The sequence below is a fragment of the Carassius auratus genome, chromosome 50, assembly GCF_003368295.1.
Source record: "Carassius auratus strain Wakin chromosome 50, ASM336829v1, whole genome shotgun sequence".
Lineage (NCBI taxonomy): Eukaryota > Metazoa > Chordata > Actinopteri > Cypriniformes > Cyprinidae > Carassius > Carassius auratus.
Window position 1 is genome coordinate 16,318,760 of NC_039292.1, and position 25,841 is coordinate 16,344,600.

General features: G+C 44.8%; 1 protein-coding gene across 1 annotated transcript in view; it reads right to left on the bottom strand.

Moving 5' to 3' along the window:
• The window catches only part of LOC113067158 (tenascin-X-like), a 120,287-nt gene that overhangs the window by 85,061 nt on the left and 9,385 nt on the right, over window positions 1-25,841 (bottom strand). Inside the window, exons 6-11 of the mRNA XM_026239439.1 lie at window positions 25,187-25,453; window positions 24,367-24,627; window positions 23,965-24,231; window positions 1,813-2,079; window positions 993-1,253; window positions 591-857 (exon numbers count right to left, since the gene is read on the bottom strand). Coding sequence (XP_026095224.1) covers window positions 591-857; window positions 993-1,253; window positions 1,813-2,079; window positions 23,965-24,231; window positions 24,367-24,627; window positions 25,187-25,453 — 1,590 coding nt within the window. The remainder of the gene's footprint in view (window positions 1-590; window positions 858-992; window positions 1,254-1,812; window positions 2,080-23,964; window positions 24,232-24,366; window positions 24,628-25,186; window positions 25,454-25,841) is intronic.

Below are 25,841 nucleotides of genomic sequence, written 5' to 3' on the forward strand. Positions count from 1 at the left end.
CTGAAAATTCCAGGAGCATTCTTCCCACTCAAGATAAGATTGTGTGTGAAGTCGAGCATAACTGTGTATCATCCTTAAAGAACACAGAAGAAACTCGGAAGAAACGATTCTAATCAAACAGCTTACACAGGGACCACTGCATGTTTTTAACAGCGTGTTAATCGTATAAGCACAGCCTTAAGAATTTTTTCAAAGAAAAATAAAATAAAAAAACTGTACAAAGCTCGGAAGATACTTAAGTTCAAACAGTTGACAAAAGTAATTGACAAGTAATCCACATGCCTCAAGTCCATCAACTAACGTCTTCTGAAGCGGAAATCTGGATGTTTGTGTAATAAACATATCCATAAAGACATTTTTTACTTTGTTAAACATTGCTAAAGTGCAAGTCCATAGTTCCTACCAACACTTCATCCAAAAGAGTGTAAAAGAGAAATCTGCACAGATTCAGCATGTTTATAAGCCAAAACAGTCTAAGACAAATCAGCTCTAAACAAACATGTGGGTTGATTTTGATGTGAAAGACAACAGTAGATGGACTTTTCAACTGGAGGAACTGTTATTAGGGAATATGGTTTTTGGTCTTTTACCTGTGCGTCCATCAGCCACCGTCTGGCGTGAGAGGTCACCCCTGTGCACTGTGGTCACTACTGTCCTGTACAAAGCACCAGATCTCAAGCCCTGGAAGTGGTAGGAGGTGACATTGGGTGGCACACTTTCGTTCTTCATGACCACGCTGTCGTGGATGAGGAGCACTCGGTACAGATCCACCTCACCGGCTGCCCCGTCCCAGCATACCTGCAGAGCATCTGTGCTGCCCTGGTTGCTGACCCGCAGCTTTGTGACCTGTGCAGGGACTGACCACACACACAAGATTACTTCAGAAAGACATATTATTGGAGATTGCTTTTAAGAAAAGATAATTAACACTCTAGTCATTCCAGCAGTTCCACCATCACAGCAGCACAGCACTGGACATCTGAATGACTCACTGGTTCTTCCTGTGATGTGGGCCGAACTACTCAGATCTCCACTATTGGTCATCACGGTGATCATATAGGTATGTCCAGGCATCAGGTTATTAAAGTGGCATTCCTGTGAATCATGGGCTAATGTGTGTGTGTCCACAGTTGTGTCTTCATCCTTCAGCAGGACGGTGTAGTTGTCCCACTCACCGATAGGATGGTTCCACACAGCGCTCAGAGAGGTCTCTGTACTGTGACGGACATTCAGCCTCTGAACAGAGCGGGGAGCTGATGGACAGGTGCAGAAAAACAGAGAACTGTGTTTATATCTCACAATTTACCCATGCCTCTAATGTCCCCTGTCCCTGGTCTTATTGTGCACAAAAGAGAGGTCTTCAGTCCTGCTCCTGGAGACCCACTGTCCTGCAGAGCTCAGCTTCAACCCTAACCAAACACCTGAAGCAGCTAAACCAGCTTTTCGGGATCACTTAAAAATCACCAGCATCTGTGCTGAAGCAAGCTGGACAGTGAGTCTCATTTTAATCTGACATGAATACAAAGTGCACTGTTTAAAAAAATGCTTAAGTGTGTTGAGAATCATAGTCATGCAAGTGTCTCTCTTTACAGTAAGTACACTTAAGTGGCTTTTCATTGTTAATATAATTTTATGCAAGTACAGTGTTTAAAGAAATCTTTGAAGTACAGTAAAAGTGCACATGCAATACATTTTAAGTGCACTTCTCTTTTACTAGAGCAGGCACTTTGTGTTTTGTGAAGGCTGCTTCATGTTGGTTTCTGTTTTACTGTTGAAAGTTTCATGACAGTAGTGAGTTGATCAGTAACACACCTAGTCTCCCATGGCAGTCTGCGGTTGAGCTCAGATATCCACTCTCCACACTCACAGCAGCTCTGTACAGACGGCCTGGAATCAGAGTCCAGTTAGTGAAGCTGAACTCCACAAGATTCCTTTCAATCGTCCGGTTCATCAGCAAAGAAGAGCCATTGAACAGCAGGATACGGTAGAAATCCCAGTCGCCATCAGGAGGAGACCAAGACAACCGCAGGGTCTTCTCATTAAGGGCTTCCAGCTTGAGATGAGCCGCCGATCCTGGTGCTGATGAGCAACAGACACAACAAGAGCTCATGAAGACACATCTCAGGTTATTTGTATCGATGAACCATCGGTTGACAAGGCAATGAATCATGTGTTGTTCAAATACATATATGGTCCATTCTACAGAATTGGTGCAAACTGCTGTCCCACAAACCAAAAAAAAAAAAATAAATAAATAAATAAAATAAAAAAAACTTTTAAAAAGTATTTAAGTATTCATATATTAGATATTTACTAAGATCCTTCAATAATCTATTGAAACACACATAATATTTAAAATATCAGTAAGCTTATTATTTGTTAAATCATAATTTATTGGGTACTTTCAATTGGGAGGTGGCTGTCCTGAATCCTAACCCCCAAATTTCAACCTATGAAAATGATACTTAAATAATTTTAGAATTTTATTTCATTATTGTTTTTAAAATATCTTCTTTTTTTAACTGAAGTTAAAATATATATTTATTTTATATTTTCCTTATTAAGGAAATTATGAAAATTTATGTAAAAAAATGTGTTCTCTGTATTCCATGTGACTACCGAAATAGTGCATTTGTTTGTCCATTGGCTGAGACCGATTTTAACTACACCCTACATTTATGATCAGGAATTATTCATGTGTCCCTCTTTATCATAGCTACATGGTGAGTAGATAGGTCCCATCATTTTGAGATGAATGTGTTCAAAAGTCTTAAAATCTGTATGTAACTTTAAGTAACATCAAACAACTGTTATTCCAAATCAATAAGTTTTTATGTGTAAAACCATTCAGTATGTAGCCATGTGCTGATTAGCATTTTTGAGCTAGGGTTCAAAAGTATCTAAAATTGTCACTACCAAAAAAACTAAAAACATCTAACAATACATTTAGTTTTTATTTGTCTACAACTGTTCAGATCTGTGGTACTGTAGCTAACCATGTGCTGATTAGCATATTTGAGATAGGTTTAAAGGTATCTAAAATTGTAATGAACAAAACAGTCACAAATTAAATGTCATCTTATCAGTGTTAGTACAGTTATGCAAATTTTTAGTATTTTTGTATGTTTTAGTAGAGTTTTAGTATGTGAATTCACTTTCTGTAATGTCATGTGGTCGCTTCCAAAACATAACTGTCACTACCAAAAATGTGCAGTCAAGACCGAAACATGACATGTTTTGTCAAGTCACTGTTACGATCGGAACCCAGAGAAACACAGGAGACGAGAGATCCAAATGCAGTGGGGTATTTAATGGGTAATCCAAATCAGAATCCAACAAGCAGGGGTCAAAACCATAAATCCATCCAAACAGGGAAGGAACAGGAACGGGAATAGGAACTGGAACAGGAAACTCGGAAGGCGAGGAAACTGGGTGACGGAAAGAAAGGACTCCATGAAGACAAACAGAAAAAGCCCGGTTAATATAGGCAGGGTAATGACTATCAAGTGGAGACACCTGAGTGCAATTAACAGGAGTGCAATTACTGTGATGAAGGGACAAGGCTTTGTGGGAATTGTAGTGCCTATGGTGAGGTGCCTAAGGGGAAGTGAGACCACTAGTGGAGACTCAGGGAAACATAGACTAGACAGCGTGATATTACCACCCTCCTCCACGGAGCAGCTACCAGATGCTCCACCCGAACCCAAGAAGAGACCAAGGAACACAGAGACCAGGAGGGAGGTGGAGCGGCGGAGAATCAGGGGGAGGGACGGAGGACCAGGTCCATCGAGGGAAACATAGAGAAGAGCAAAAAACAAAAACAAAACCACAACAAAACACAAGTCCAGGAAGGACAAATCGTTCAGCGGCCCAGGGCCGAACCGACAGGGCAGGAATCCAGAGAGGAGCAAGGTGGATTTGGAGCCATGCGGTCGAAACACCAGGGTGGAGCAGAAGACCACCACATCCGTGCGGTCGAGACAAAAGCCCACCAGGGCGGAGCAGAAGACCACCACTTCCATGCGGTCAAGACAGAAGCCCATCTGGGCCGCGCAGAAGACCACCACATCCATGCGGTCGAGACAGAAGCCCACCGGGGCGACGCAGAAGACCACCACATCCGTGCGGTCGAGACAAAAGCCCAACAGGGCGGCGCAGAAGACCACCACATCCGTGCAGTCGAGACAGAAGCCCACCAGGGCGGTGGAGAAGCTCTGGTAGTTCAGCAGAGGTGTGGAGAGACTCTGGTAATTCCATAGTGATTAGACTGTATTCAGGAAGATCAATGATTGCAGTGGCGCTGGGCTGGTGGTCCTCCTGTTTGTAGACCCCGGTATAGAATTGGCCATCCCACCAGGAGAGACAGGTGTGATTGGGCATTCCACGGAGACCGATTTTGTAGGTAGAACACAAACTCCCAGAAATTAAAAGCATCCAATATTTCCCTTCGGGCACCGGGTCATTCAGACTGGTGTTGAAAATGTCTTTAAGGGCCGCATCATTATATCCCATACTATCCACCAGGGTCCAGAACACATGTGCCATAGCACCCACCTCATTACCCTCTTGGCGGAGGGTGGTTAATTTTATATATTTCGCCCTCCGTTGCCACACCGCTGGATCTCGACATTGATGGAGTCCTTCTGTTACGATCGGAACCTAGAGATTTCATTTGGAAACCAAGGTCCTAGGGTCTGGTGGAAGGGTGGAGAAGCTCATAGCCCAAGTTGCTTGAAGTCTAGTGTTAAGTGTTATGTCCACAGTCTGTGATGATTTGGGGTGCAATGTCACCTGCTGGTGTTGGTCCATTGTGTTTGAAAACCAAAGTCATTGCACCTTTTTACCAAGAAACTTTGGAACACTTCATGCTTCCTTATGCTGACCAGCTTTTCGAATATGTTGATTTCATTTTCCAGCAGGAAAATGAAATCAAGGGCACTTGCACCAAAAGTTGGTTAAATGACCATGGTGTTGGTGTGCTTGACTAGCCAGCAAACTCACTAGACCTGAACCACATAGATAATCTATGGAGTATTGTCAAGAAGAAAATGAGAAACAAGAGACCAAAAAATGCAGAGGAGCTGAAGGCCACTGTCAAAGAAACCTGGGCTTCCATACCACCTCAGCAATGCCACAAACTGATCACCTCCATGCCATGCCAAATTGAGGCAGTAATTAAAGCAAAGGGAGCCCTTACCAGGTATTGAGTAAATAAACATCCTCTGCTTGGGGCTGCTAATGAATTAGGCATACCTTATTTAGGCTATCTAGAATTGGATTTCTCACTGTGTGAAAATGGTTATACCTGGTTGTGGCACACTCGTAGTAAACCATCCTCAGGGTGGTGCTAGTGTCCCGGGGGTTCTTGGGATGAATATCATTAGCAAATGCTATGAGCCTCTATTTTGTCAACATGGGTCTGCTTTATTTGAGTTGTCAACCGTGTCTCAGGCACCTGATCCTATGTTTTAAGCTCTTCATCAATATCATCAGGTGGATGGTTAGTCCTCCACCTGACCTGAAGAGTAGTGTTAAATTATATCAAGGAAGAGTTCAGCATATCCCGGGGTGTGACTAAGTTTGTTGCTGCAACTTGTTCGGACCAGTTTTAGGGTGGTTTTGCTTTATTTGATCCTCTTGACTCTGGCCTACCTGGAGGTATGTAAGCTTCCCCTGCTTTAGTCGGGGTGTTTCGGGGGAACAGTTTACATTTCTGTAGTAAATGTTGGTATTGTACCACTGACATTGTGCTCTATCCTCTCACATAGTTAGGTCATTTATGTAGTGTGGTTGTGGTAACTCTACCAAAGGGTGTAGCTGAGTTGAGGGCTATTGAAGCTGCTGGTACCTCCCCTAATCCAATTTTGAGTCAAATTGATGCTCTTGATTTATCCAGTATTCATATTGACGATAGCCAACATAGGATGACCATAGGATGTTGTTGCATAAGTATCAGTTAGTGTTCTCTGCCCATGAGGATGACTTAGGCTGTACAAGTCTTATATCACGTCCCAAAACCATTCAAGCTGGCGGTTATCAAGCCTCTTATTAAGAAACCAAAACTAGATCCTAGTGTACTGGCAAATTATAGGCCTATTTCAAATCTGCCATTTATGTCTAAAATTTTAGAAAAAGTTGTGTCTGCTCAATTGAGCACCTTCCTGCATAAAAATGATCTGTATGAAGAATTTCAGTCAGGTTTTAGGCCCCACCATAGCACAGAAACTGCACTTGTTAAAATTACAAATTACCTGCTCCTTGCGTCAGATCAAGGCTGCATCTCATTTCTAGTCTTACTTGATCTTAGTGCTGCGTTCGACACCATAGATCATGACATACTCATAGACAGATTACAAAACTATACAGGTATTCAAGGGCAGGCTCTAAGATGGTTTAGATCCTACCTGTCTGATCGCTACCATTTTGTTTACTTAAATGGGGTGTCATCTCATTTATCATCAGTAAAATATGGAGTGCCACAAGGATCCGTCCTAGGTCCCCTTCTATTTTCAATATACATGTTGCCCCTTGGTAATATTATTAGAAAATACGGAATTAGCTTCCACTGTTATGCTGATGATACTCAGCTATATATCTCAACGAGACTAGATGAAACTTCCCAATTATCTAAGCTAACAGAGTGTGTTAAAAATGTAAAAGATTGGATGACAAATAATTTTCTCCAATTAAACTTGGATAAGACAGAGATATTAATTATTGGACCAAAAAAACACTACACAGAATCTTGTAGATTACAATTTGCAACTAGACGGATGTACTGTTACTTCCTCTACAGTCAGAAATCTGGGTGTTATATTAGACAGCAATTTGTCTTTTGAAAATCATATTTCCAATGTTACAAAAACTGCATTCTTCCATCTTAGAAACATTGCCAAGCTACAAAACATGTTATCTGTTTCTGATGCAGAAAAACTAGTTCATGCATTTATGACCTCTAGCATTTAGACTGGACTATTGTAATTCACTTCTAGGTGGTTCTCCTGCTTCGTCAATAAACAAGCTACAGGTAGTCCAAAATGCAGCAGCTAGAGTTCTTACGAGGTCAAGAAAATATGATCATATTACCCCAATTTTACAGTCTCTGCACTGGCTGCCTATTAAGTTCCGTATCAGTTACAAATTATCATTACTTACCTATAAGGCCCTAAATCGTTTAGCTCCTGCGTACCTAACTAGACTTCTACCACGCTACAACCCATCACGCACCCTAAGGTCACAAAACGCTGGACTTTTGGTAGTTCCTAGGATAGCAAAGTCCACTAAAGGAGGTAGAGCTTTCTCACATTTGGCTCCCAAACTCTGGAATAGCCTTCCTGATAATGTTCGGGGTTCAGACACACTCTCTCTGTTTAAATCTAGATTAAAAACACATCTCTTTTGCCAAGCATACGAATAATGTATCTTTTAAATTGTGAGTGAAGATGTGCATTTTTATTCATTAGCTTGGGTTAAACAAGTTTTACTTTGTTGGATCAGCAGCTATGCTAATGATGTTTCTATTTTGTTTCTATTTTGTAACTAGGATTTACACAAGCTCCAGTCTGGATCCAGAACACCTGAGAAGAGATTATGCTGACCCTCAGAGGACCTCAGATGATGCTAACCCTGAATCAACAAACAGAACTAACAATTACTGCTACATTTGTGACTGCATCATACAATAACTATTAATTAATTATATTGATAGTTCATCGTCTAGCTGACTACGTCTTGTATTATTATTATTATTTTTTATTTTTTCTAAAATCCTGTCAAACGTGCACAAACTACTAGCTACTACTAAATATTGTAGAAACATAATTTTCTGTAAAGTTGCTTTGTAACGATTGTATTGTAAAAAGCGCTATACAAATAAACTTGAATTGAATTGAATTGAATATCACATGAAATCCCTCTGCTAGACCAAGTTCCTGTTAGTATGAAGGTAATTTAAAGCCTAAAAGATTTGCATACATATGGTAGGAGTTGTGGAAGTGTACATAAAACTCTAAGTGTGAATAAAATTAGCATGTGCAAGATAAGCTTTGTAAAGCTGTAAATCGAGTTTCAAGCGCAAGAAAATTTTTTTTGCAGCATTTTACTGTTACTCATAAATGTAATTCAAGTATTGTAAAACTGCAGCTTCATGCTAAAGCAAAATACATTTGATCTGCATTCTTCTGACTTTCATTTTTCTGTGCTTACACTTTTGGCACATTGTTTTTGCTCAAATATGGTCAAAAGCACGGCAAGCCTATGCACAGTGATTTGCAAGCATGAACAGTGATTTGCAAGCAAAAACAACAGTCTAAAGAACTGCAAAACATCAACTTCATTGTTTCATCTACTGTTGCAAATGTCTAAATGACGTGTTGTGCATGTGGGGCAAAAAGTTCCCGAAACATAGCGATATGTACAGCTCCGTCTCTCTTTTCTCTGCGCTTACAATTTTTTCACTGTTCTTTCACTGTCTAAGTTTTGCAAGCATGAGGGAGAGGGCGGGTCCATCACCTTCTTGTAGCCAATCACATGAGGCTCTGCTGACTCTCCATTTACTCTTATCTGATTGGTAAAATAAACATATCAAGTGCCAAAACATTAATCTTAATTTAGTTCCGGATTGTTCTTGCTGCCAGAATGGTACTTTTAACGTACACATACAATAAAAATAAAAATAAATAAATAACAACTTGATTAAAACATCATACTTTATAAGCCGTGTACCATTAGACTATACTGAATGTCGAGCTGTGTAGTATTTTTTTTTCTTCCTCAACAGGCTATATATTATATATAAGTTTATTGGGTTTTACCAGCTATTATCACCATTTTTTAGGAGGCGGCCTGGACATAAGCCTGTGAACAGTGTCACAGTGTGTCTGGTCTGTGTATCCCTAGGTGTCCACTAGAGGTCTCACTTCCTCTTATCGTCACTGTTCATTGTTTTCAGCTGTTTCCACTTTCATCATTTGCACCTGTCTATAAATACCTGGTTTGTTTCTGTCTTTGTTACGGAGTCCTTGTTTGATGTCAGTGCGTTACATGTCTGTCACCCTTGCCTTGCCTTGCCTTGCCTTGCCTTGCCTTGCCTTGCCTTGCCTTGCCTTGCCTTGCCTTGCCTTGCCCTGCCTTGCCTTGCCTTGCCCTGTGTTCGTGTCCTGTTTATGTTCTGTTTTGGATATCCTGGTTTTGACCCTCATTTGCTTGACTACCCGTTTGGATTACCCTTTATACCTTCATACATTAAGCTTCATACCTGCATTTGTTTCTCTCGCCTTGTTCCTGCAACGCCGAACGTGACAGAAGGACTCCGTCACAAAGAGAACCAGCGGTGTGTCTGCTAATGCTTCATCCCTAGCCACAGAGCGGGACAGAGGCAGTTTTGAGGGAACCCGCCTGGTGATTTTCCGGGGGACCAGGGGAGGTCGCCGAGGAGGGAGTGGTCGAGAGGAGACTCGACATTACTCTCAACCATGGCCTCCCTTCGATCCGGGGCTTCGGTGGAATGAGTCAGAGCCACCATCTCACCATGCCGGACGGAGAGGTGAGAAGAAGCGCACGCCCGCCATGGTGGCGCCACTGCCCATGATGGCCGCTAGATCCGCGCCAAGAGGCAGGATGGAGGCCAGTACAGCGCCACAGCACCAAGTAGTCGCCAGCCCAGTACCACAACACAAGATGGCTGCCAGCCCCGCGCCACAGCACAAGATGGCCGCCAGCCCAGCGCCGCTGCGGGACATGGCCAGCAACCCCGTAAATCGAGACAAGATGGAAGCCAGCCTCACACCACAGTACCAGACGGCCACCAGCTCAGCGCCGAAGTTCAAGATGGCCGCTGACTCTTTTTTAGAGTATTTCTCCACGCTGTCACAGATCCTAGAAGTTCCCAAAACTGTTCATGTCAAAGCTGTTGAGCCAGCGCCACAACCCAAGATGACTGTCAGTCCAGCGCCACAGCACAAGAGAGCCTCTAACCCAGCGCCAATGCCCAAATTGGCCACAAGTCCAGCGCCACAGTACAAGATGGCCACCAGTCCAGCGCCACAACCCAAGATGGCCGCCAGCCTAGCGCCACAGCCCAAGATGGCCGCCAGCCTAGCCCCACAGCCCAAGATGGCCGCCAGCCTAGCCCCACAGCACAAGATGGCCACCAACCCAGCACCACAGCACAAGATGGCCGACTCAACGACTGAGTCGCCAGTCAAGGTGCCATCGACTCGCCGTCATAGAGGGCGGAGGACGAGGAGACATGCGTCTACCGTTCCTCAAGGCCTGGAGAACGTTCTCGAGCGGGCCGCTGCCGTCCAGGGGGACGTTCTCGAGCGGGTCGCTGCCGTCCAGGAGGACATTCCCGAGCGGGCCGCTTCCATCCAGGAGGAAGTTTCTGAGCGGATCGCTGCCGTCCCCGAGGCGGTGCCCGAGGTGGTACCCGAGGCTGTTCCGGAGGCCGAGGTGGTGCCCGATGCCGAGGCGGTACCCAAGGCTGTTCCAGAGGTCGAGGTGGTGCCCGATGCGGTGCCCGATGCTGTTCTGGAGGATGAGGTGGTGGCCGATGCTGTCCCAGAGACCGAGGTGGTGCCCAATGCCGAGACGGTGACCGATGCTGTTCTGGAGGCCGAGACGGTGACCGATGCTGTTCCGGAGGTTGAGGCAGTGCCTAATGCTGTTCCGGAGGCCGAAGTGGTGCCCGATGTCGAGGCGGTGCCCGAGGTGGTTCCGGAGGCCGAGGCGATGCCCGAGGCCGGTCCCGATGCGGTGCCCGAGACCGCTCCCGAGGCCGTTACCGAGGCGGTGCCTGAGGCCATTCCCGATGCAGTGTCCAAGGTCGCTCCCGATGCCTTGACCGAGGCGGTGCTCGAAACCATTCCAGAGACAGTGCCCAAAGCCAAGGTGCCTCAGGTCTTCACAGACAGTCCAGAGTCTAGTCAGATTCCCGTGGACTCTCCGGAGTCGGGTCAGGTTCCGGTGGACTCTCCGGAGTCGGGTCAGGTTCCGGTGGACTCTCCGGAGTCGGGTCAGGTTCCGGTGGACTCTCCGGAGTCGAGTCAGATTTCCGTGGACTCTCCGGAGTCGAGTCAAGTTCCGGTGGACTCTCAGGAGTCGAGTCAGCTTACGGTGGACTCTCCGGAGTCGAGTCAGGTTCTGGTGGACTCTCCGGAGTCGAGTCAGGCTCCGGTGGACTCTCAGGAGTCGAGTCAGGCTCCGGTGGACTCTCAGGAATCGAGTCAGGCTCCGGTGGACTCTCAGGAGTCGAGTCATGTTCCGGGGGACTCTCAGGAGCCGAGTCAGGTTCTGGTGGACTCTCCGGAGTCGAGTCAGGCGTTTGTGGACCCTCCAGAGCCAGGACCAGTCACCGATGACCCTCCAGAGCCAGGGCCAGTTACCGATTACCCTCCAGAGCCAAGTCAAGTCACTGGGTGGTCTGCTGCTCCGTTCTGGGGGACTCCAGCCTCAACCATGGGGGCGTGTTGGTCATCTGCTCCGCCCTGGGGGACTCCGACGTTGACCACGAGGACGTGGTGGTCATCTGCTCCGCCCTGGGGGACTCAGACGTTGACCACGAGGACGTGGTGGTCATCCGCTTCGCCCTGGGGGACTCTGGCGGCGACCACGTGGATGTGGTGGTCTTCCGCTCTGCCCTGGAGGGCTCTGGCCTTGACCACGAGGACGTGGTGGTCATCTGCTCCGCCCTGGGGGACTCCGAGGTTGACCACGAGGACGTGGTGGTCATCCGCTCCGCCCTGGGGGACTCTGGCGGTGACCATGTGGACATGGTGGTCTTCCGCTCCGCCCTGGAGGGCTCTGGCTTTGACCACAAGGCTGTGGTGGTCTTCAGCTCCGCCCTGGTGGGCGCCACATGTGTTCCTTATGGACTTCTGTTTTGTGTATCTGAGTTCTGTGATGTTTCTGTCTGTTCACCTTAGTTTGTCTGGCCCTCCATCCCTCCCCCTGAACCTCCTCCGGTCCTCCTCCCTCCTGGTCCTTTTTGTTCTGTTTGGTGTGTCTGAGGAACATCTGGTAGCTGCTCCTTAGAGGGGTGGTAATGTCACAGTGTGTCTGGTCTGTGTATCCCTGGGTGTCCACTAGAGGTCTCACTTCCCCTTATCGTCACTGTTCATTGTTTTCAGCTGTTTCCACTTTCATCATTTGCACCTGTCTATAAATACCTGGTTTGTTTCTGTCCTTGTTTGATGTCAGTGCGTTACATGTCCGTCACTCTTGCCTTGCCTTGTCTTGCCTTGCCTTGCCCTGTGTTCGTGTCCTGTTTGTTCTGTTTTGGATATCCTGGTTTTGACCCTGCTTTGCTTGACTACCCATTTGGATTACCCTTATTAAACAAGCTTCATACCTGCATTTGGTTCTCTCGCCTCGTTCCTGCAACGCCGAACGTGACAAACAGAGCTTTGAAAGACTAAACTTACCTCCACCCCAGTCCTGGCCTATGCCAATTTTGCGTTGCTTATTATTTTAGAGGTAGATGCCAGCCATAGTGGCTTGGGGGCAATACTGTCACAGGAACAAGAAGGTAGGGTCCAGCCATAGCATATACGAGCCACTGCATCTGCCCACCAGAACGTAACTTGATTCATTTCTGCTCAATGACGCTAGAGTTCTTGGCTCTGAAATGTGCATTTACCAAAATGTTTTGAAACAATATTTATGAAGACATCCTAAAATCCTATGCTTATGTAGCTTCGGATCTCGGTGTATGTATGATGCAATAATTGTTTGGCAATATGTTGTTTGGAGTTTCTGATTATTGTTTTGTTTTGCAGTCTTCCGCAATTCAGTTGTTGACCAACTGTGGGCTGTTTTTTTTTTTTTTTTTGTGAAAATACTGTTGGTGCTTTCAGGTTGTTGTGGTTGTTGTTTTTGTGTTTATGTTGAGCGCAATGATTCAAATTAAGCTGTTGGTAATTGGTAATCGTCCTCCAATTAAAACCTCATTATGTGTGGTTCTGGCTTATTGCCAGTGAGGTAGGATGCTACTTTACTCCATTAATTGGCCTTTTCGGTTATCAATTGTTATTTGTTGTTTTTCTTGACTGATTATTTGACTATTTAGATTTGTACCGGACCCACGAATTTCTCCTCTCTTTCGCATTGCTGGTTTAAGGCTGAGTGTGCCGGAGGAGAGGCTAGTCACCAGGGTGAAGCACACAGTTGTGAGTTTGGAGCACCAGGGTTTGAGCACCTCTTCCTATTGTTTTCTGTGCACAAATGTGTAGAGGAGAGCATTGTTTATTTCAGCTAGTTTGCCACCCCTAAGGTAAGTTTTAGCCTTGTTGATTTTCTCTTTTTGTAACAATTTGTGTTTATATCAGTTGGTAAGGAAGGTACAAAGTTTCTTTATACTTGGGGGATTGTCTTTTTTTTTGTCTTGTGTAAACTTCTACTTATTACATTTCTTTAATAAAACTTATCAATTCATGAGGAGTATTTTGCTGGTTTAATGTTTCTTTAATGTGTGTGTGTGTACATATATATATATTGTGACGAGCACTCCCAGAGGAATCAGCGTCGCCCTGGAAACCAAAGCAAACCACCTGCACGTCCTCGTCAACTCAACGCTGGTCTAACCCCTCTCTCTTCACTTTTCAGAAAGCAGCGAGTGACCGACAGCCCAGCCACTTTGGAGCACGTTTGGACACCCACTTTCACCTTAACTGGCACAGAAAAGCACGAAGAGCACACGGGAAGCACCGGCCACCAGAAAGCGGAGCAGCACCTTTCACCAGGCATCACTGTGTTCATAAATCCACTCTCCGGGGCTTTTGATTTCACGTACCTATTGTCGAGTGATTCTTCACCCCGTGACAATATATATATATATATATATATATATATATATATATTGTCACGGGAGGAGCACAAGACAGACACAGTGGGCGTGGCGTCAGGCCTCGGAGAGGCTTTTATTAACAGACCTCATAAAATAACAGGGAATAAAAGTGGCCAAAGGGGGAAAGTGTCCAAAATAACAGGGAATCTGGTGTCCTCGTCGTGCTGCGGGGTTTGTGTAGGTCGGGCAGTGTTCATCGAGGAAGGGTCCAGGCAAGGGGCGGAGTCCGGCGGCCGCACGCGCTCCCCTCCTCGGTCCGGGGCGCGAGGGGCGGCGGCTTCTCCTAGCGGCCGCGTCTCTCTCGTTGGCCGCGGCGCTGGTAGGTAATGGACGGCCTGGCATCCTGGCCCGTCGGCCGTGTATACGGGTGCGGTTCCCATCCGGATCGCGGGTCCGGCAGCTAACGTCTTGGTGGCGCGGGAATCCCTCAACGCACCCTTCCTGGACCCACGAGGACACCAGTGTGCATGCACGGGGAAGAGACCGGTCTCCTGAGGAGAGGCGCGTTGGGCTTTTAAACAGCGGCGGTAATGAGGCTCCACTTCCTTCAGGTGTGCCCCATCACACGCCGCCAGCCCTGACTCGTCCAGCGCCCCTCCTCTCACACACCCACTCCAGTCGGGAGCCTGGTGAAGGGCGGCGATTTAGGACGGGGTGCCGGTGACAATCAGGGAGGAGGCAGCTGACTCGTCACAATATATATATAAAAAATGTTTTTTGAATAATGTTTTGTTTGGTTGGAAGCAAGTCTTTTCATTGCATCATTGGACTTATAGTCCTTGAGTATTTTCTTGGGTGCAATTCCCCCAGGGTGGCATAGTCATTATACAAGCTTGAAGTTACCAAAAGTACTGCTCTGGTCACACTTATAAAGCCCTGAGTGGTTTAGCACTTCAGTATTGGAATGAGCTCTTATTGCATTATAGTCCTCTACATCAGCTATGTTCTCAAAACTCTTGTAATTTGATAATCAAAATCAATTGCAGGTGGTAGATCTTTTTGCTATTTAGAAACTCTAAAAATAACCTACAGTACCTAACATTATTCAGGAGGCAGACACATTATGTCCGTTAATGTATGTCTACATTAAAGAACCATCTCTTTAACCTGGCTTACACATATCACACTAAAACATTTCTAATATTCAAATCTTTGAAAGTATTTTTAGGCATTAATTAGGACACCCTTAACTTGGAACACTTTCCATAACACACAATGTACTTGCTACATCGTTAGAAAAATGGCATCTATGTTAATATTAGTATGTTTCTTTTTTATTCCGAGGTTAGGGTAGCCACCAGATCCAGTCTGTATCCAGATCAGATGGTCACTGCAGTCAACCGGATGCAATAAGTATCCAGCCCAGATGGTGTATCATCACCTGTAGATTACCTCTTGTAACATCTGCATCCACTATTCATTCATCCAACCGCCAGAGGGAGCCATCTCACGAATACTGAACACTGTCGCTTCTTCTCTCATCACTTCCTGTCTACACCTGTTATAAGCCATGTTGTTTGTGCAATATGTTGTGAAGTATTGCCAGTTTATCCTGTCTCTACCAAGCATTTCTCATAGTCACGGATTGTTTGCTTGTGTATGTCTTTTGCCTGCCCTTGACCTTATCTTTTGGATTGCTGATTTGGATTTGTTTGCTATCTGGATTGACGCTATTATATACGACCCTTGGCTTGCTTACTGACCACGATATCTGCTCTCCGTTTGCCTCTGTTTGTGCTGTTGTGCTTAATAAAGCTCTGCACATGGATTCCAACCCACAACTGAGTCAGTCTTCGTTACAGAATACTTCGCCAGACCAGAATCCAGCAGAGTTATCTCAACTACAGTTCGCGTTCAGTTATCAGAGAGAGATGATACAGGAGTTCCAGGGCCAACTCTCATCTCTGCAAGCTGCAAACGAACACCTGACACGATACATTCAATCCCTCCCACCGACCAGGCCTGATCCGGTAAGATTTTCTTTACCAGATAAGTTTGATGGTTCACCTGAAAAATGCAGGGGATTTTTGCGTCAGTGCACCATCTATTTTGGTAGCCAGCCTGAGGCGTTTCTGAGAGACTCAACTAAGTGCTCATTCATGATGTCATTGTTAACAGGAAGGGCTCTTAAGTGGGCATCAGCGGTTTGGGACCAGAATGATAGTTTACGAACCTCATTTGATTACTTCTCCAAACAAATACGTGAAGTATTTGAATACCCAGCGGGTGGGAGAGACGTTTCAATGCAGCTACTACAGTTACGTCCAGGGAATCGCATTGCTGCTGATTATGCAGTTGAATTTCGCACCCTAGCGGCACAGAGTGGTTGGAATGAGGTAGCACTGAAACCAGTGTTTAAGCAGGGCCTCAATCAAACACTACAGGCCGAACTGGCCTGCAAGGATGTTGGCTCAGATCTCCACCAACTGATTTCAATGGCTATAAAAATTGATAATCTGCTACGTAATAATCCTCCGAGTTCGCTTGCTACTTCAATGTCCACCCCAACAACTAATTATCAGGAACCCGCTGAGCCCATGCAGATTGGTTTAACTAAAGTCTCTGTGGAAGAAAAGGAACGACGCCGAGGTAATCATCTGTGTTTCTACTGTGGTCAACCAGGTCATCGGTGACGTTCATGCCCTAACAAGCCCTCCCAGATCAAAGTGAGTACGTCCTTAACTAATATGCTGACCAGTTGTTTTACTCTTCTCCTCACACTAAACCACGCTAATTCTGCCCATTGTGTTCCAGCACTAATTGACTCCGGTTCTGCCTTAAATTTGATTCATCATGAACTGGTCCGTGAACTCAACATACCTGTTATCCAGTGCATACCACCTATTAACATCACTGCCATAAATAGCCAACCTATTGGTGGAGGAATTACCCATCAAACTGTGCCCGTTACTGTCAATATCGGCCTGTTCCACTCAGAGACTATTTCTTTGTATGTCACATCTACACCACAACATCCAGTAGTATTGGGTAGTCCATGGCTGACTATCCATGATCCACAAATTTCCTGGCGCTCCAAGGAGCTTGCTAAATGGTCGCCATACTGTAACAGCCATTGTCTTCAACTCCAGTTACAATTTCCCTGTTTAACCACCAGAGTTGATAGCCCTGCATCTAATGAATCAGTTTTTATTCCCCCATAGTATTCTGATTACAACGAGGTCTTCAGCAAAACCAAGGCCACCCAGTTGCCTCCTCACCGCCCCTGGGACTGCGCAATCGAACTGTTACCGAACACTAGACCTCCCAAGAGCAAGGTATATCCATTAACCATTCCTGAAACGCAGGCCATGGAAAAATACAATGAGGAGGCTCTAGGGTTTCTTCTTTGTTGAAAAAAAGGATGGAGGTCTACGTCCCTGCATAGATTAGCGTGGTTTCAACACATTGACTAGCAAGAACAGGTATCCACTTCCATTAGTTCCTCCTGCATTAGAACAGTTACGTGAAGCCACTATTTTCTAACACCTTTCTTGGTTACAAGATAAGTCCACAAAGGAGTTGAGATGGACACTGGAAAGGTTTAGGCAGTCACAGAGTGGCCACGTCCTACCACGCTTAAGGAGCTACAGAGATTCTTGGGATTTGCTGACTTTTATAGGAGGTTTATCTGTAACTACAGTCCCATTGCAGCCCCTCTAACCTCATTGCTTAAGGGCAAACCAAGTTTCTTAAGGGCAAACCAAAGAAATTATCTTGGACTCAGTCTGCCCAAACAGCCTTTGAGACTCTGAAAACTAGTTTTACTACAGCCCCAATTTTGAAACATCCGGATCCTGACTTGCCATTCATTGTAGAAGTAGATGCCTCTGACTTCGGCATTGGAGCAGTTCTGTCGCAGAGACATGGGAACCCTGAAAAAGTATTTCCCTGTGCTTTTTCTTCCCAGAAAGCTAACAACCGCAGAAAAGAACTATAATGTGGGTAATAAGGAACTGTTGTCAATTAAAGCAGCACTGGCAGAGTGGAGACACTGGTTGGAGGGAGCTCGCTATCCTTTCCAGGTTATTACGGACCACAAGAATTTAGAGTACATTAAGTGTGCTAAACGTCTCAACCCTAGACAAGCCCGTTGGTCATTATTTTTCACTACGTTTCAGTTCACAGTCACTTACCGTTCAGGAAGCAAGAATGGCAAGGCTGATGCGCTTTCACGACAATTTGATTCAAATGAAACTTCTTGTTGTCAAGGTCCTATTCTACCTCCTTCAGTGATTTGTTGCACCCATTCGCTGGGATATAATGAAGGAACTAAAATGTGAAAGACAAACAGAAACCACACCACCAGATTGTCCCCCTGACTGTTATTATGTCCCTGGGTCTCTCCGCCAACGAATTATACAATGGGTGCATACATCTTTAAGCTCCGGGCATCCTGGTATTCAACAGACAGTAGAAATGGTCCGTAACTCCTTTTGGTGGCCTAATCTATTTAATGATGTTTCTATGTATGTCAAGTCTTGCAGTGTGTGTGCTCAGTCCAAGACACCACGAGAACTACCAGCTGGTCTTCTTGAACCTCTACCAATTCCTCAACGCCCCTGGTCACACCTGGCTGTGGACTTCGTTATAGATCTGTCCAGCTCCAATGGCTACACCACGATCCTGGTACTTATTGATCGTTTCTCTAAGTCTTGCTGTCTTATCCCACTAAAGGGCCTACCCACAGCTATGGAAACTGCACAAGCATTGTTTCACCATGTTTTCCGTGTTTATGGGATACCAGAGGATATCGTTTCTGATAGAGGTTCGCAATTTACATCTCGTGTGTGGCAACCTTTCTGCAAGCAACTGGACATTAATGTGAGCTTAACATCTGGCTATCACCCCCAGGCTAATGGACAGGTTGAGAGATTAAATCAGGAATTGGGACGTTATCTCAGATCTTATTGTAGTCGGGAACAACAACGTTGGAGTGACTTTTTACCTTGGGCAGAATATGCACAGAACTCACTCACTCATTCATCTACAGGACTCACCCCCTTCAAGTGTGTTCTAGGTTATCAGCCTCCTATGTTCCCTTGGTCTGGGGAACCTTTTGAAGTGCCTATGGTGGACGATTGGGTCAGAAGAAGTGAACGTGTGTGGGACAGTGCCCATGTGAGGCTGCAAAGGGCGATCAGAGCTCAGAGGATCAAGGCAGACCGCAGGAGGCATCCCCATCCCAACTATCAGCCGGGTCAGAAGGTCTGGTTGTCGACTCAGGATCTACGGTTGCGGCTTCCCAGCAGGAAGCTCAGCCCACGGTATGTATGCCCATTTCGTATATTACGGCAGATTAATCCAGTAACTTACAGGCTTGAGCTTCCTGCTCATTACCGTATCTCTCCTTCTTTTCATGTATCTCTGTTGAAACCGGTCCACCTTGCTTCCGGCCCCACTACTGAGGAGAGAGAACCTCCTCCACCACTGGACATTGATGGAGCTCCAGCGTACTTGGTAAAGGAGATTCTGGATTCTAGGCGTCATGGGGGCCGGTTGCAATACCTGGTGGACTGGGAAGGCTATGGTCCAGAGGAGAGATCATGGGTGGCTGCCAAGGACATTCTAGACCCATCGTTGACTCAGGAGTTCCACCAGGCAAACCCTACTCGTCCTGCACCCAGACCAAGGGGACGGCCTCGGAGAACACCTGGAGGTGTTCATAGAGGGAGGGATTCTGTAACATCTGCATCCACTATTCATTCATCCAACCACCAGAGGGAGCCATCTCACGAATACTGAACACTGTCGCTTCTTCTCTCATCACTTCCTGTCTACACCTGTTATAAGCCATGTTGTTTGTGCAATATGTTGCGAAGTATTGCCAGTTTATCCTGTCTCTACAAATCGTTTCTCATAGTCACGGATTGTTTGCTTGTGTATGTCTTTTGCCTGCCCTTGACCTTGTCTTTTGGATTGCTGATTTGGATTTGTTTGCTATCTGGATTGACGCTATTATATACGACCCTTGGCTTGCTTACTGACCACGATATCTGCTCTCCATTTGCCTCTGTTTGTGCTGTTGTGCTTAATAAAGCTCTGAACATGGATTCCAACCCACAACCGAGTCATTCTTCGTTACACTTCTGCAGCCATAAATGGAGATGACTAGATGAGCTCTTGTCTCCTAAACTGTCATAAGGAAAAGACCACAGGAACCAGATGAGTCCTCTGCATAATGTTACCTTGTTAAAGCCTGGAATTTAACTGCTGGTTTCATCTGGCCAGAGGCCCAACTGAGCCTGGTTTCTTCCAAGTTTTTTTTCTCCATTCTGTCACCGATGGAGTTTTGGTTCCTTGCCACTGTCGCCTGTGGCTTGCTTAGTTGGGGTCACATAATATCCAGCAATATCGTTGACTTGATTGCACAGATGCTATTCAAACTGAACTGTAAGTGTCATTGAAAGGATTCACGCATAAAATTGATTTTTGTTCCGAAAAAAAAGGGAATATTTTTGTTGAATATTATTATTATTATTACTCACACGGATAAAATGTGTCTTTTTTTTCCTTAAGATGCAGTATGTTTCATTATACAGTTACACCAGTTATTGTCTTTTGGTTTTTACCGCTAGTATTGCGAGATCTAACGAGAGCTTGAGAGACTATTGAGAGTGAGGAGTTGTTGTCATAGCACAGAGCCCCTCCCCTCGATATCACAGTCACTGCCATGTTGGCAGGATCCTGGTGTCAAAACATGATTGTTTACATGTTAACTCGGTAGTAGAGGAGGGTTTCGCAATTCCACACGGTTTAACCATGCCTGGAAGTCACTGCTACCTAAAAAAAACTGCTCCAATCCCTCATACAATACATATTGGGAACAATGGAATACAGTTTTTTTAGGTTACACCAAGCGCAAAACAGTGGTATTTGGAGAAGCTCTCAGCCATCCAGTATATCGACCCATACGAGCTCCCTGCAGCAGAATGGCACAGAGACCCGGACCATTTACCTTCACACACATATATGGACATTATGAATTATCTTGTTTTTGGTCTAAGTTACTACACAATGCAGGAGTTTAAGGGCCACAAGTATTTGGAAAGTTACAAGGCTTTCAGTTGTGGCTGAGTCCATCTACAAGTCTCCTGGTGGTGAAAACAGCGTTGTACTGCCCAAAGTAAGTTTATTTACATGCGTTTTAGTGTGCTGTAATTACATTGCATTTAGCAGACACTTCTTGACCAAAATGAAAAAATAAATAAATGTGTGACTGCAAGATGTAAATGTCCTGGTTAGATTAAAGCCATTAACAGTGTGAATGCAAGGTGACTTACACCGTAAACAATATAATTCCCAATGTCCATATGTGTGCACGGAAGTAAATTGTTCAGGTCTCTGTGCCATTCCGCTGCAGGGAGCTCGTATGGGTCGATATTTTGGATGCCTGAGATCTTCTTCACTGTTTTGCGTTTGTTCCTGTAAAGTCTTTTTGCATTGCTTTACTGTCTTCCTTTTCTTTCTTGTATTCGTAGATCCGGCCGACTGGCTCAGACCCCGGCCTAATCAACCCATATCAGTATGTGACTCCTCACTCTCAATCGGCCACAGGTACAATAGACACGCCCTCACATGCTCAAGATTTCAGAGCGAGAGCCACATTAAAGGCAGCTTCCAAAGGCTAGCTATCCAGCTGCATAAGGTAATTGTTTTGTACATGTATAATAACTGTAATTGTGAATTTGTTTTGTGCTGATTATACTGTTCAATGTACACAGCTAGAAAATGCAAAAATTGATATTCGCCTAAAGGCCTCTGAAGTGACAGGCTGCCACGAGATAGCTAATTTTATTTTACAACTGTGTGTTAGCAAGCCAAAATGGAGTGTCTAATTGCACTGTTTACTCTGTTCTGTAGTTTTCACGGTGTTTCATCACATCTGAGAAAGGTAATAAATGCGCCCGTACTCAAGAAACCATGTGCAGTGTTGTCATTGAGGAGTTACATGAACTGAGCTGGATGATGACCTCACCGATTCAATGATGGACTGCCTTTAACTGAAAATGTATTGTTTACTATTGTCATTTTGCATTATTGATACACTACTTTCCTATTTAATACTGTAAAGATGCTTTGACACAATCTGTATTGTTAAAAGCGCTTCATAAATAAAGGTGACTTGACTTGACTTGGCATATTCAAGACTTCCTGAACATTCCAGAAGCATTCTTCCAACTCAAGATAAGATTGTGTGTGAAGTCGAGCATAACTGTTTTTCATCCTTAAAGAACACAGAAGAAAATCTGAAGAAACGATTCTAATCAAACAGCTTACACAGGGACGACTGCATGTTTTTTGACAGCGTGTTAATCGTATAAGCACAGTCTTAAGAAATTTTTCAAGGAAAAATAAAATAAAAAAAACTGTACAAAGCTCGGAAGATACTTAAAGGGGGGGGGGGTGAAATGCTATTTCATGCATACTGAGTTTTTTACACTGTTAAAGAGTTGGATTCCCATGCTAAACATGGACAAAGTTTCAAAAATTAAGTTGTACGTTTGAAGGAGTATTTCTGTTCCAAAAATACTCCTTCCGGTTTGTCGCAAGTTTCGGAAAGTTTTTTTCGAGTATGGCTCTGTGTGACGTTAGATGGAGCGGAATTTCCTTATATGGGTCCTGACACACTTCTGCCGGAAGAGCGCACTCCCGTAGATCAGAGCACTGAGAGCACAACAGACTTCACTGATCAGAGCGAGAGCGTCGCCAAATGTCACAAAAGGTGTGTTTTTGGTTGCCAGGGCAAGACAACCCTGCACAGATTACCAAAGAAAAAATAGCATTAAGGGACCAGTGGATGGAGTTTATTTTTACAGAATATCAACGGAGTTGTGCAAGTGTTTGTGTTTGTTCCCTGCATTTCGAAGATGCTTGTTTTACAAACAAGGCCCAGTTTGACGACGGATTTGTGTATCATTTATTTCTTAAGGATGATGCAATCCCAACGAAAAAGGGTCACGATCGTGTGTTGGAACCGCAGGTGGTGAGTAAAACTGCTTAAAATATCTCTGCCTCCTTGTTAGTGCGTCCACCTCCCATGCCGGAGACCCGGGTTCGAGCCCCGCTCGGAGCGAGTCGTTGCTGATGCTGCTCTCGTTCAGTTTGAGCCTCGGGATCTGATTCTGGATCATAAATATACGCTGAATCTGACTGTTAGCCATGGTTTGTTTTGGTTGGTTTTGTCCTCACGGTATTGTCACAGCTTCGCTCTCAACGCAAAAGCCTACTGGCGCTCGTGATTCTTTAGCTCCGCCCACACGTCACGCCTCCAGCCGGTTGTGTTTTTCCGGGAAAAATTGGTACAGACTATCTTTCTCTTATGAATATAATAAAACTAAAGACTTTTTGGAGTTATGAAGGATGCAGTACTACTCTATAGGTACTCAAGATTAACAGGATATTGAGTGAAAACGAGCATTTCACCCCCCCTTTAAGTTCAAACAGTTGACAAAATTTATTGACAAGTAATCCACAAGCCTCAAGTCCATCAACTAACGTATTCTGAAGCGGAAATCTGGATGTTTGTAATAAACATATCCATAAAGACGTTATTAGCTTCAAAATATTACTAAAATGCAAGTCCATAGTCCCTAATAACACGTCATCCAGTGAAAAAGAGAAATCTGCACAGATTCAGCATGTTTATAAGCCAAAACAGTCCAAAACAAATCAGCCCTTAAAAAAATATGTGGGTGGATGTTGATGTGGGAGACAACAGTAGATGGACTTTTCAACTGGAGGAACTGTTATTAGGGAATTTGGACTTGTATTTTAGCCAGAGGCGACAGATTAAAGTTAAAAATGATGGACATGCAGCTTTTGGCTTCTCAAACTGAAATTGATGGACTGGAGTGGTGTGGTTTACTTGTGGATTATTGTGATGTTTTTATCAGCTGCTTGGACGATGGCACCCATTCACTGCAGACGATCCATTGATGAGCAAGTGATGATGACACATTTCTCCAAATATGATGAAGAAATAAACTCATCTCCATCTTGGATGGCCAGAGGATGAGGACATTTTCTTGCATACTAGCTTCACTCTCATCTGTTACTCTTATTTAATAAATACCTTGTATGTATCATAACAAGCACCTCATGTTCTGTTTTTGGTCTTTTACCTGTGCGTCCATCAGCCACCGTCTGGCGTGAGAGGTCACCCCTGTGCACTGTGGTCACTACTGTCCTGTACAAAGCACCAGATCTCAATCCCTGGAAGTGGTAGGAGGTGACATTGGGTGGCACACTTTCGTTCTTCATGACCACGCTGTCGTGGATGAGGAGCACTCGGTACAGATCCACCTCACCGGCTGCCCCGTCCCAGCATACCTGCAGAGCATCTGTGCTGCCCTGGTTGCTGACCCGCAGCTTTGTGACCTGTGCAGGGACTGACCACACACACAAGATTACTTCAGAAAGACATATTATTGGAGATTGCTTTTAAGAAAAGATAATTAACACTCTAGTCATTCCAGCAGTTCCACCATCACAGCAGCACAGCACTGGACATCTGAATGACTCACTGGTTCTTCCTGTGATGTGGGCCGAACTACTCAGATCTCCACTATTGGTCATCACGGTGATCATATAGGTATGTCCAGGCATCAGGTTATTAAAGTTGCATTCCTGTGAATCATGGGCTAATGTGTGTGTGTCCACAGTCGTGTCTTCATCCTTCAGCAGGACGGTGTAGTTGTCCCACTCACCGATAGGATGGTTCCACACAGCGCTCAGAGAGGTCTCTGTACTGTGACGGACATTCAGCCTCTGAACAGAGCGGGGAGCTGATGGACAGGTGCAGAAAAACAGAGAACTGTGTTTATATCTCACAATTTACCCATGCCTCTAATGTCCCCTGTCCCTGGTCTTATTGTGCACAAAAGAGAGGTCTTCAGTCCTGCTCCTGGAGACCCACTGTCCTGCAGAGCTCAGCTTCAACCCTAACCAAACACCTGAAGCAGCTAAACCAGCTTTTCGGGATCACTTAAAAATCACCAGCATCTGTGCTGAAGCAAGCTGGACAGTGAGTCTGATTTTAATCTGACATGAATACAAAGTGCACTGTTTAAAAAAATGCTTAAGTGTGTTGAGAATCATTGTCATGCAAGTGTCTCTCTTTACAGTAAGTACACTCAAGTGGCTTTTCATTGTTAATATAATTTTATGCAAGTAAAGTGTTTAAAGAAATCTTTGAAGTACAGTAAAAGTGCACATGCAATACATTTTAAGTGCACTTCTCTTTTACTAGAGCAGGCACTTTGTGTTTTGTGAAGGCTGCTTCATGTTGGTTTCTGTTTTACTGTTGAAAGTTTCATGACAGTAGTGAGTTGATCAGTAACACACCTAGTCTCCCTTGGCAGTCTGCGGTTGAGCTCAGATATCCACTCTCCACACTCACAGCAGCTCTGTACAGATGGCCTGGAATCAGAGTCCAGTTAGTGAAGCTGAACTCCACAAGATTCCTTTCAATCGTCCGGTTCATCAGCAAAGAAGAGCCATTGAACAGCAGGATACGGTAGAAATCCCAGTCGCCATCAGGAGGAGACCAAGACAACCGCAGGGTCTTCTCATTAAGGGCTTCCAGCTTGAGATGAGCCGCCGATCCTGGTGCTGATGAGCAACAGACACAACAAGAGCTCATGAAGACACATCTCAGGTTATTTGTATCGATGAACCATCGGTTGACAAGGCAATGAATCATGTGTTGTTCAAATACATATATGGACCATTCTACAGAATTGGTGCAAACTGCTGTCCCACAGCTGTGACGTGCAATTTTGGTGATCATAAAAAAATATTTAATTTGTGATCAAGTCATTGACAAGTGTATCTCTACAGTGTGAGAAGGATATCAAATATCACATATTTGTTAAACCTGTCATTATGTCCTGACAGTAGAATATGAGACAGATAATCTGTGAAAAAATCAAGCTCCTCTGGCTCCTCCCAGTGTCCTATTGCCATTTACAGAAATACATCTCTCCCGGTAAGAAACAAC